The 13,129-nt window shown below is 36.0% G+C and overlaps 1 protein-coding gene across 1 annotated transcript in view; it reads left to right on the forward strand.

The window, feature by feature from the left end:
* The window catches only part of LOC115436180 (BCL-6 corepressor-like), a 47,932-nt gene that overhangs the window by 16,385 nt on the left and 18,418 nt on the right, over nucleotides 1-13,129 (forward strand). Inside the window, 3 exon segments of the mRNA XM_030158947.1 lie at nucleotides 7,532-7,643; nucleotides 11,114-11,473; nucleotides 12,389-12,502. Of these exon segments, the coding sequence (XP_030014807.1) occupies nucleotides 7,532-7,643; nucleotides 11,114-11,473; nucleotides 12,389-12,502 (586 nt within the window).

A 13,129-nucleotide genomic window follows, 5' to 3' on the forward strand; every position in this document is an offset into this window, starting at 1 on the left:
GTCCAGAACAACACACCAAGAAGTCAGTAACGGTCAGTACATCTTTTGGTAATTGGACTTTCTTTTCAGAAACTAAAGAAAAACTTATGGTTAATTGATTTTCGTCTTAAAAGAAGAAGATTTAAAATTGAATTTCAAGGCGTTTTTTTTTTTCCCAGTATCAGCGCAGGTAAACTAAATTTTAAAAAACGGATTGATTTATGTTTTCTCTTTCTAATAACAAAAAAGACAGTTACTACCTGACAGAAATGGAAAAACGGACCAAAAACAGCTGTTATTTTCATTTTCTCAGACCAGATGTTGTCATTTTCAAGGAAAGAGCGATAATGCCATCGAGGTCACAAAGATTCTTACGAACGATGGGTTTGAACGAACCTTCGAGTTTGTATGAAATCTGGACATCAATAGACTTCGTGGAAGGGAGCATGTCTACAATGTCTAGACTTCATACAAACCCTCGTTCGTAGAAGAATCTTTGTGACTCAAATGGCATTAGCGCTCTTTCCTTGAAAAGGACATCTGGGTCCTCAGAAAATTAAAAAAAAAAACAGCTGTTTCGGTCCATTTTTCCATTTCTGTCAGGTAGTAACTTTCTTTGAGAAGAGAAGAGAAGAGAAGAGACACCCAAAATCAATCCATTTTTTCTGTTTTGACACTGAAAAGAAACAACACCTTGACAATTCAATGTATATTCTTCTATTTTAAAACGAAAATAAATTAACCGCTAGTTTTTCTTTCGTTTCTGAAAAGAAAATCCAATTATGGACAGATCCACGGACCTTCCGGATCAAACCAAATCAGATATCAAAAATGTCAACATGAAACCCACATTTGGTCCATTTCATTATTTACAATTTTTAATTTGTGCGAACAATCAAAATAATTAAAAACAACTTGTTTTTTGATTTTTGATTTGTACACGAATAATGAAATAACCACTGATATTTTCGTTTTCCAATCGTGGATTCTAAATTGAATATGAAAAGAACCAATGATTTACATCTTATCCCCGTCTATGGGCGACAGTATTTGTATTTCTTATTTTCTGTTTGTGACCTTTGAACTTAAATGAGTCAAACATCTTGACCCTTCGTAAGTCCATCCCATCGGAGGAATCGGACCCTTTGGTGGCCACTTTTTGGACAGCGGGTCGTTTGTTTGACAGCCCTGATGTAGGTGCTTTTCATTTGATCCCATCAGTAAACAGGAACAGTGTTGGTACTGCTGGGAAAATTCCATTAATTTTATATTATATATGATATTTATTTGAGTTTTGCGTTTCTTTTGCTTTTCCTTCGTGTTACATATTTTTTGTGTTTTAAACCAACAACCGACAAAATCTCCTGTTTATTTTGTAAAGGCAGCATTACAGAAAAACAGAATAAAATATAAAAGTAAAGAAAATAAATCATTGAGTTAAAACTAAACACGATCAATAAGTATTTGTGCTGAAAACAAACTATTCTGCCTTAAATGTGGATTTTTTCACATCCATTATCTGTTCATTTTATTACTGTTTTGATAGTATTATCCAGTTTGTTTTTGTCTTTATTTTTTCATTGTTTTTTTTCTTGTTTAGTTTCATTTTTGTTGCCTTTGTCAATTATTTCTATATTTTAGTTCCTTATTTTTGAGAATTCCTTGTTAATTATTTGTTTTTTATTCCTTTAATATTTTGTTTACTCATTCATTTCATTGATTCTGTTTATTTTTTTTTCTTATTTATTCCTTGTTTACAATTATTTAGTTCATTTTTCAGTCTTCAGTTTATATCATAATGTTAATTTTGCAGATTTTTTTTATTTTTTTCTGCCTCTTTCAATTATTTTGATATTTCAGGTCATACATTTGACAATTTCAACTATTTTCAATTCTTCTTTAAATAATTTTCTATTTTCATTATTATTCTGTTCATTTTATTATTTTGTTGATAATATTGTTCAGTTTCTTTTCATCTTTTTTGATGATTCTATAAATTTTGGTTTTATTTAAATTTCTTTCCTTTTGTTATTCATTTTGATGATGTAGCTTCTTGTTTTTGAGAATTTCTTATTCATTTTCATTTATTTTCTTTGTGTGTTCATTTTGTTTATCATTTATTAATTTTTTTTTCCATTTTGCTGTTATTTTTTGTATTCAGAGTCCTGCTTCCCGGTGGTTTTTATTCCATCTCGAGCACCGTTTCTTTCCTCAGTCGTCGTGGCGGCAGTGGAGGGGGAGGGGGAGGGTTTACAGCTCAGATTAACTCACATTTGGCTCGTACGCCCTTGGTGCTGCTGCTCCGGGCGGGCGGTGGCGGCGGCGTAGGGATGGATTTGTAGATCGTTTCACGGGCCATTAATTTTTAAAATGGGGTTTGTGGTCGGGGCAGAGGGAGGTGAGACAGAAATACAGGTCGTCAGGGCGGCGGACGGGGAGTGGTTACCAACGGATACCGGCGGTTACCGACGGTTACGAGGTGCACGCCTGAGCAGGATGCGTTCAGGTGTGACTAGGACACGAATAAACCAGGAGAAACCTTGTTATTGTTCTGTTTTTTACATCAGTTTCATCATGTTGCATCTTTTGCATGACAGGAAAAAACAAAGTCCTAACTGCCTATGATCTCACATCATCATCATCATCATCAGGGCTCCTTGAGTCCGTTTATATGCAAAACTAAATCCAATCATTATCTGATTTCTGTAGTTATCACATTATTGAAGTGATCATGTAAACAGGATAATCGGATCTGTTTGATCAGATAACAGCAGTAATCTGATTATGAGGAATCTGATTAACACACCTGGATTTGGCCCCAATATTCCGATGTCTTCATGGTCAGTGTATCTTTTGATAATTGGATTTTCTTTCAAAAACAAAGAAAAACTAGTGGTTCGTTGATTTTCATTTTAAAAAAGAATTAAAATTGAATTTCAAGGCATTTTTCTTTTCAGTGTCAAAACAACTAAACCAAACTTTAAAAAACGGATTGATTTTGGTTTTCTCTTTCTAATAAAAAAGAAAGTTACTACCTGACAGAAATGGAAAAATGGACCAAAAATGGTTGGTTTTTTTTCATTTTCCGAGACTGGATGTTGTCATTTTCAAGGGAAGCGCTTATGCCATCAAGGTCATAAAGATTCTTACAAACGATGGGTTTGTACAAAACCTGGACATGGTAGACATGCTCCTTCCATGAATGTCTACGAACTCCAGATTTTGTACGAAACCTATCGTTTGTAAGAATCTTTGTGACCTAAGCATTAGGGTCAGTGTATCTTTTGGTAACTGGATTTTCTTTTCTGAAACGAAAGGAAAAACTAGCGGTTAATTGATTTTGATTTTGTTTTTCTTTTTCAGTGTCAAAACACATAAACCAAATTTTAAAAACAGATTGATTTTAATTTTTTTTTTCTAATAATAATAAAGACATGACAGAAATGGAAAAATGGGCCAAAAACGCCTGTTATTTTCATTTTCTGAGACCAGATGTTATTTTCAAGAAACGAAATCTGGAGTTCGTAGACATTTGTGGAGGGAGCATGTCTACGATACCCAAATTTCGTATGAACCGGAAGATTCATACGAACCCATCGTTCGTAAGAATCTTTGTGACCAAGGTATTAACGCTCTTTCCTTGAAAATGACAACATCCGGTCATTTTTAGGGTCATGTAAACGGGGTCAGTTTTTTCTTTCTGATATTCGTTTAATTTCTTGTTCAGACTGTCTCTATTACGAGCTGTCGTAGATATGGGAACTTTTCACTACATTCCCATCAACTGGAATGTTTAGTGACATTACGTCATCCTTCCTGGTATTTTCATTTTCTTTTGTTGGTTTTCTTGACGTTCTTTTTCAGCCCATATTGCTTGCTTTTATGTTTGACAGTAAACAAGTTTTTTAAGGTCATCTTCATTTTCTGCAGGGTCGTCTGCATATTGTTGGATGTTAATTATTTGACGTCAACAGAGACTTTGCACTATTTCTATGTTTCTAAATATGTAGACACTGAAGTTAACTCTGGAGTTACAGATTCGACATGTTTTCAGTGTTTTACTGGATAACATAAATAAAAATAAATAACATCCAGTTTGAAAATTCTGTAAATAGTTTGCTTAGTAATATTTGGTTTCCTTTGTCATTACACACATTTAATGAATATTGAGCTGTAATATTACTCATTATTCAGCTTAATTTATTCACATTTGAGACATTTGTTGAAAACAGAACAGGCAACATTTATGATCAGAAAACGGTTTTACCAAAATGTCATTTTATGTTTTCACCACTTCCCCATTATTTAGGTTTTTCTTCCACTACTTTTGCGAAGCTCAGACTTTGTTAAACCTGTTTCAACACCAAACCCCTTTGTCAACATGAGTGAAGGTGTGTTTTCACAACAGATTTGAACATTTTCACTAATCTGACTTCAAACTTCCAGAATGATCCCTTTATACAATGAACTAGGACAGAAGTCGGCCTCAGTCACATACCAGCTGAGCCTGAACTGAACATTTTAATATAAAACACTTTGGTTTTGTGTTAAAGGGCGGTTCGGTCCCTGTTTGACTGAAGTAGGAGCCTGGTTCGTATTGCCGGCAGGAAGTCAGACCTGTTCCAGGTGCATGTTGGACTTGTGCAGGGCTGCCCTGTGTCACCGGTTTCTGTTCATATTTTTTATGGACCGAATTTCTAGGCGCAGCCAGGGCAACCTGGACCTTCAGCGTGCCCTGGGGCGGTTTACAGCCGAGTGTGAAGGGAGGTGGGATGAGGATCAGCACCTCCAAATCTGAGGCCATGGTTCTCGACCAGAAAAGGTGGTTTGCCCTCTGCGGGTCAGTGGGGAGTTTTCTACCCCAAGGTGGAGAAGTTTAAGTATGTCAGGGTCGTGTTCATGAGTGATGGAAGGATGGAACGTGGATCGGTGCAGTGGCTGCAGTGATGCGGACGTATCGGTCTGTTGTGGTAAAGAAGGAGCTGAGCCAAAAGGCGAATTTCTTGATTTACTGGTCCGTCTTCATTCCTACTCTCACCTGTTTTCATGAGCTTTGGGTCATGACCGAAAGGACAAGATTCCAGATACAAGCGGTCAAATTAGTTTCCTCCGTAGGGTGGCATGTCCTGCTGGGAGGAGGCCTCGGGGAAGACCTAGGACACGCTGGAGAGACTATGTCTCTGGGCTGGTCTGGGAACTCCTCAGGTTCCCCTGGAAGAGCTAGAGGGGGAGTTCTGGAGAGAGGGAGCGTCTGGGCATCCCTGCTTAGACGTGTTACCCTCCATGACCCTAACCCTGGAGAAGGGGAAGAAAATGGATGGATGAATGAATGGATGGTTTTGTGTTTACTTGCTAGTAGTTCAGTTTGTGAGAATCCAGAAAACTCAGTTGGGACTCCACAGAGTTCATACCCACCAACTCTGAGCATTAACTCCAGAGTTAAAACAAACTGATGAGTGTTCTAAACTACAGAGGCTCCTGTGAGGTAAAACTATGAAGCTGTTGAAATGTTTTCTGGATTGAATCCAAGCTGCTGTGGTTTTTCTGGTTTGTTTGTTTGTTGAAACGCCAGCAGGAGTTTTTCTTTTCCTTCAGAGTTCGAGGTCACAGGTTGGAAGTTGGTGTTTTATGGTTTGTTTTTGGTGAAAATCTAAAGCCGTTGGTTCATTGTGTTAGCTTAGGCATTTTTACAGAACAGCTGGATAATGTTCAGAGATGCCGTAGTTGCCGAAGGAAATCTCTAAAATACCAATAAAAGAAAAACACCACACATAACAGTAAACATTTCAGGTGTATTTAGTCAAAAATAAACCTTTAATGGCCCATATTTGCACATATACAGGGTGGGAAGCAAAATTTACAATACTTTGAGGCAGGGATTGAAAGACAGTGTATGACCAATTAGTTTATTGAAAGTCATGAGAATTTATTTGCCACAAGAAAATGTCCATAATAGAAAATGTTTTTATTCTATGTGTCCTCCTTCTTTCTCAATAACTGCCTTCACAAGCTTCCTGAAACTTGTGCAAGTGTTCCTCAAATATTCGGGTGACAACTTCTCCCATTCTTCTTTAATAGTATCTTCCAGACTTTCTGGTAATAGTTTGCTCATAGTCATTCTCTTCTTCCATTATAAACAGTCCTTTATGGACACTCCACTATTTTGAAATCTCCTTTGGTGTGACGAGTGCATTCAGCAATCACCACTCTTTGACGTTTGCTTTCCTGATTACTCATATGGGCAAAAGTTTCTGAAAAGGTATGGATAATAGTGTTAGGTATGATTATGACACAGTATATGTTTGGGTTCAAAACAACTGACGTAGTGTCTGCTGAGAAAAAACAACTAAATGTTCATTGTAAATTTTGCTTCCCCACCCTGTACAGCATCTGGAGTCTTTAAATTAGAGGTCGTTATTGGCATAGTTGGCACTTGAGGGAAAATATTAGCTTAAAAATGACAAAAACGTACTCTGAGTTCATTGATTACTTTGAGTCTAATAGATGTCTTTATTTTGGCATTTATTACATCGTCTTAGATGTTCAGTGAATTTATTAGGACGGAGGTGGGTTTGGTATTCGATGATAATTGTCATCAGTTTTTTTATTATACGTGTGTCTTTGTTGCCCGTTTCATTGACATCTCAAATCCATTTCACATCTTGTTAAATTGATTCCACTCTTAACTCTTAAAAATTTCTGACATCTGATTGTGTTTAGGTAGGTCTTCTTAGCATCAGTGCTAGGGGTTCCACAGGGGTCTATCCTTGTATCACTTATTTTATGTAATAGTAATATACTCAAACCAGATGTTTCGCATTTTGCGTCTCAGCTGAAACACAAACTCCATTTTCGACCATGTTTTAACCCGTGTAGATGTAAAAAAAAAAAAAAAAAGTCCTAAAACCTGAAAAAAAACAGCTTGAAAATTTCCACTCAAATTTAATGTTTGACTTGTTAAATGGAAAATAAATTGGGCTAAACTTTGGAATGTGTGTGATGTAGAGTCGACAGTATTAAAATAAGCAACCAGTATATATATAACCAGTAAATATATATAAAATATATAATGAGATGAAAGTGATACAGATGGTGTTCAGCCTGGGATTCCACAGGGGTCCGTCCTAGTATCACATACTCTTTAAATTAATAATCTAATCATAGCTAATGAATACTTAACTATCTCAAACCACAGAAACGTATTTTAAGTGTCTATATAATTTAATTTTTGAGATGCAAGATGGGAAAAATGCCAAATAAAGTAATAAGATTCAAACGATGAAAAATGATTAAAAAAAGAAGCAATTAAGAAAAAAAAAACATGCGAAAAAACATAAGAAAAAAATGAAAATGATGAAAAAATATAAGGAAATTAAATTTATGCAAAAAAAACATAACAAAATGATTGATAATTTTCTTATTTTTTCATTATTCTGTACGTTCTTTCTTTGTTGATAATATTGTCCAGTTTTTTTTTTTTTTAGATTTTGTCGATGATTTTGTTAAATTTCATTCGTTCCATGACGGTTTTGTCCTTTTTTCACTTTCTCAGCGAGCGATGCTTCGTTTCTCTGAGCTGGAGCTGAAGGAAAAAGAGGGAGGAGGAAGAGAAGAGGAAGAAGAGGAAGAGGAGGGGGAGGGAGGGGGAGGAGGAGCTGCAGACGGCCAGCAGAGGAGACGAGAGAGGAGGGAGGAGGGGGGAGGGGAGGGGGAGGGGAGAAGAAAGAGGCAGGAGGAGGAAGAACTCCCTCCGCTGCCGCCCGCCGCCGAGGCTGCGATAGGTAAGAGGATTTCCGGAGAGTTCTGCGAGGACGGCACGCACAAACTCACACACACACACATACACACACACACACACACACACATGCATCGCACACAGAAACGCAAACAGCGGCATGAAAAGACACACATACAAACGCACACGCTTCTGTGTTTTCAGCCGATCTCACTTCAAGTTGCTTGTCTTTGTCGTCGCTTTTTTCTTTTCTTTTGTGAGTCTGTGCGTGAGTGTACAACACCGGCAGACACACAACACAGACACACAGACACAACACAGACACACAACAGCACATCTGAACTCTCACTGCCCTCATTTTCTCAAGGAAGCCAAGTGTGCACAATCAGACCCACAACAGAGACGCACAACAGACACACAAAACCTCAGCGGTAACCGTCGTTTCACACCTGAAACACAAACTCTATTTAAGACGGTGATTTAACCCGAAAAGACGTTTAGATAAAAAATCTGGACGCGCTCGTAACAAAAATGATGGAAAAAAAAAATTTAAACAATGAAAATTATACAAAAAAATAAAAAGAAAACCAAGAAACAAATGTAACAAGATAAAAATGATGCAAAAGGTAATAAAAAAATAATGCAAAGAACATAAGAAAATAAAATGATGCAAAAAAAAAAAACAGAAAATGAAAATGATGAAAAAAATCATAAGAAAATGATGTAAAAAAACATAAGATAATGAAAATAATGCGGAAGAAACATAATAAAAATGATACAAAAAACTTAAGAAAATGAAAATGATGCAAAAAAAAAAAAAAGTAATAAAAACGAATCAAAAAACATAAGAAAATAAAAATGATGCAAAAAATTTTATAAAAACGATGCAAAAACATAAGAAAATAAAAATGATGCAGAAACATAACAAAAAAATGATGCAAAAACATAAGAAAATGAATATAATGCCAAAAAAAGTAATAAAAATGATGCCAAAAGCTTAAGAAAATGAAAACGATGCAAAAATAACCGTAATAAAATGATCCAAAAAATAAGAAAATGAAAATGATGCAAAAATGTTAAGAAAATGATGCAAAAGCATAAGAAAAATGCAAAAAATTTTTGTATAAGAAAACTATGCAAAACATAAGAAAATGAAAATGGTGCCAAAAAACGTAAAAGAAAACAATGCAAAAATAACAAACTGAAAATGATGCAACAATATTGAATAAGAAAACAATGCAAAAACATAAGAAAATATGCAAAAAACATAAGAAAAAAAATGATGCAGAGAGATGTAACAAAACGAAAATGAACAAAAAAAAAACATAAAAATGCAACAACAAAAGAAATGTAACAAGTAAATGAAAATGAATCCACAATGTGAACGAATAAGAACAGCACTGATTGGAACAGTTTATTTGCTTAAAGATGTGTTTTTTTCTCCTCATCCAGTGTTTTCTGTGTTTACTGAAGATGATTAAATCCATGCATCTTCCATTAATTAAAGTCTTAAAGTCCGTTTAAAACCAATCAGCTCATCCCTCCGCTCGCCTCTGTCGAGGCAGCAGCCTCTAGCGCACGCGCTCAGACCGCCGCGTTACCATGGCGATGGGCTTTGGATGGCTGGTTGCCATGGCGCGTAATGTGTCCTGGAGCCACGGGACGCGGCGACGAGCGTAGAAGGATCCGGACAAAAGAGAGAAAAGAGGAAAAGCGGTGGTTTGATGTGGCGTCGAAGGATCGATTTCCTTTAATGAGACGCCGGCGTGGGTCAGAAGGTCAAAGGTCACAGTAAACAAACGCAGCCTGTTGAGGTTTTCATTCAACTTTATTTAGTGATCAATACAGCTGTGACCTCAATATATTCACTTTAACTCTGTAGCACTGTTAACTCTGCGACATGGAAGAGGATTCCACAAGTCTTCCACAAAAAAAACACAAAACCCAAGTAAAATACACAAGTGTTTTAGTGTTGAAAGAGAAAAACACTGACAACAAGATGCAGCAGCGATAACTCTCTATCGCATTTATTGATTTCATAGAGTGCAGATACATTTTTGTAATTTCCGATGAATTTACTCATTGCCTTGAATATTTTATTCATTTTGGGGGTTTTTTGTTGTTTATTTTTTGTTTATTTTGTCAATTTATTGATTATTTTTGTCGATTTTCATGATTATTTTGTTCATTTGCTCATTGTCGTAAATGCTTTAGTTGTTTGTTTTTTTGGCCATTTTCTTTTGTTTATTTTTGTCTTTTTTTATTTATTGTATTTTTTTTGTCCACTTCTTGATTGTTGTTTATTTTGTTGTTCATTTTTATAGTAATGTAGTACTTCATTTGTGGTTAGGTTTTTTAAATATTTTGCTCATTGTCTTAAATAAGTATAGTCTTAAATACTTTTCTTGATTCTTTTATTTTGTCAATTTTTTTTGTTACTTTTTCCACTTTCTTGATTCTTGTTTATTTTTGCTCATTTTTATAGTATCGTACTTCATTGTGTAAGTTTTCTAAATTACTTTGCTCATTGTCTTAAATATTCTGTTTGTTTGTGTTAATTTTCTTCACTATTTTATTTTTGCTAATTTTTAAAATTATGTTCATTTTTGTAATTTTTTTTTCCATTTTCTAGATTATTTTGGTCATTTTTGTCCATTTTCATTATTATTTTGACTATTTTTGTCCATTTTTGATTCTTATTTTCCAGTGTCTTGATTATTTTGTTGATTTTTGTTGATTTTCTTGAATATTTTTGGTTATTTTATTGATTATCTTGAGAAATAACCACCTGGATTTCTCCCTATTACTCTGATTGTCTTCAGCATATATACACGTTAATCAGATTTATTTCTGTTTTTTTATCTCTGCGTATGTGTATAAAACAAGATATCGTAGAAAACTGAGAGGGATGTAGTCAAACATGAGCTCAAGACAAAACAGGAAGTTTAATTGTACCATCACTACTTATGTACAAACTTGTAAAGAAAGCCAACAGTGGACTGAAAGGTCTAAACCAGGGTTTACTGATGACTATTTCTAAAGTGCATGTAAACGCATCAGATCTGATTATTATAATAATCTGATCAGACAGGTTTTTCATGGTCATATAAACAGGGTCGGTGTTTTTCAAACCAGTTCTTTGTTTCTGACCCTCGTCTTAATTTCTTGTTCAGATAACTGTCTTCAATTACAAGCTGTCGTAGATTTTTGTGGTAGTTTTTTACTAAATTAAGATTACAATTATCTGATTAATGACAGTTTTTGGATGTATATGGTCGTGGAAACTAACTCATTTTAAATCTAAGTTTTCAACTCAATCGACTGATGGATCCGTAAACTAAAGTGAAACCGAAAAAAGACACACAAGAATAAGTAGTGAACGCTGTTTTCATCCTGCAGGGTTATCATCCTTCCTGTCCTCGCAGTCGACTCCCCATCACACCGATGTTCGGCAACCCGAGACAGACAAGAACAACGAAGACGTGGCGGCCGGTGTTCCTCAGGACGACGTGAAGAACACCTCGGTGCCGGAGCCACAGCAGAGGTTTGTGTCTGCAGCCAGAGGGCTGTTCCAGGGGAAGGCGTCGACGGCCGGACTCGGCGGCCTGAACCCCAGCGTCGCCTTAAACCGGAGGCGGATCTTCAGCCTGGAGCCGTTTCACCAGAGCAGCATCATCAGCAGTAAACTGAAGAGAGGGAGGGAGGACGAGACGGAGGAAGACGACCGGACGGACAACCACAACAAGAAACTAAACACTGGTAGGATTCACAAAAACTACAGCTGAAAACCCTCTGCGAGTTAGAGGACAGTAATGGTATTATTATGCCATGTAGAGTTATTTAAAATGTCTTAAAAGTTACTTATTTCACTTTGAATGTGCTTTTCTGCGGTCATGTTAAGCAGATGATACTCTACTGTACATCTGTTGATTTAGTCAAAACTTTCATTTGATTTTCTGTTTTCTGTTGCTGTTATTGTCAAATTCCTCTTTTTATTTCTGATTGGCTGTGCTTCAGTCTCTCCTGACTGCTCAGTGGCTCTGAGAACCACAACAAAAACAAACTAAACAGTGGCAGGATTCACAAAACAAACAGCTGAAAGCCCCTTTATGAGTAAGAGGACAGTAATGGTGTTATTATGCCATGTAGAGTTATTTAAAATGTCTTAAAAGTTACTTTTTTTCACCCTGAAAGTGTTTCTGCCGTCATGTTACGCAGATATACTCTACTGTACATCTGTGATTCAGTCAAACTTTAATTTGATTATCCGTTTTCTGTAACTATTATTGTCGATTTCCACCTTTATTTCTGTTTGGCTGTGCTTCAGTCTCTCCTGACTGCTCATTGGCTCTGAGAAACCACAAAAAGAAAAAAACTAAACAGTGTTGGATTCACAAAAACCAACACTTGAAGACCCTCTATGAGTTAGAGGACAGTAACGGTATTATTTTGCCTTTCAGAGTTATTTAAAATGTCCTTCAAAGTTACTTATTTCCCTCATAAAAATGTGCTGAATAACACTGATGTGACATTACGCAGGTGATACTCTACTGTACATCTGTAATTTAGTTACTTTGTTTATTCCTTCACTGGTGCTGTTTTTTGTTAAAACACCGTCTTAACTTCTGATTGGCTGTGGTTTGACCTCTCCTGACCTCTCATTGGCTCATCCAGACTCAACCCTCGATGACGTGAAGAAGCTGAAGGTTTGCATCGAACTGAACGGCCTCCGGCTCACAAGCCCCGCCTCCCCGGGGAGATCGGCCATTGGCTGCCCTCTGGCCAGAGGTCAGCGGAGTTAGGGAGGGGGAGGTCAGAGGTCAACGGCGGCTGGTGTGACCCCACGTTCATGAGGAGGGACGGAGTTTACACCCTCAGGACCAGGTAGAGTTTGTTTTCATTGATATTTTATCTTAGTTTAAGGGCATTTGGTTGATTTGTACACTTAAATTCATCTTTTTAATGTTCTTGTAAGAAACACAAAACCCAAGTGTTTTATACGTGAATGTTCAGTTCAGTCTCAGCTTTAGATTCATGAAAATGTTCTAATCTGTTGTGAAAACTCGTGGACAAAGTGTTTTGGTGTTGAAGTAGGTTTATTAAAGTCTGAGATTCACTAACGTGGAATATATGAATAAAATTATCAGTAAAAGTAGAAAATTTGTCTAAAATAAAATGTTGTTATTCTGTCTTTTGATCATAAATGTTTTTAATTCTATTTTCACCAAATGTCTCTAATGTGAATAAATGAGGCTGATTTCATATATTATATTATATTATATTACTATGCACACAATATTTATTACTGTATATAATTTTTTTTATTTGGTGCCATGTAGTAAAACTATTTGAACCACTTTTCTACAGAAGAAAAATATTGATAAAAATATGGTGAAAACATGTCGTGTCCGTCAA

The sequence above is a fragment of the Sphaeramia orbicularis genome, chromosome 2 (assembly GCF_902148855.1).
Source record: "Sphaeramia orbicularis chromosome 2, fSphaOr1.1, whole genome shotgun sequence".
In the NCBI taxonomy this organism is placed as follows: Eukaryota; Metazoa; Chordata; class Actinopteri; order Kurtiformes; family Apogonidae; genus Sphaeramia; species Sphaeramia orbicularis.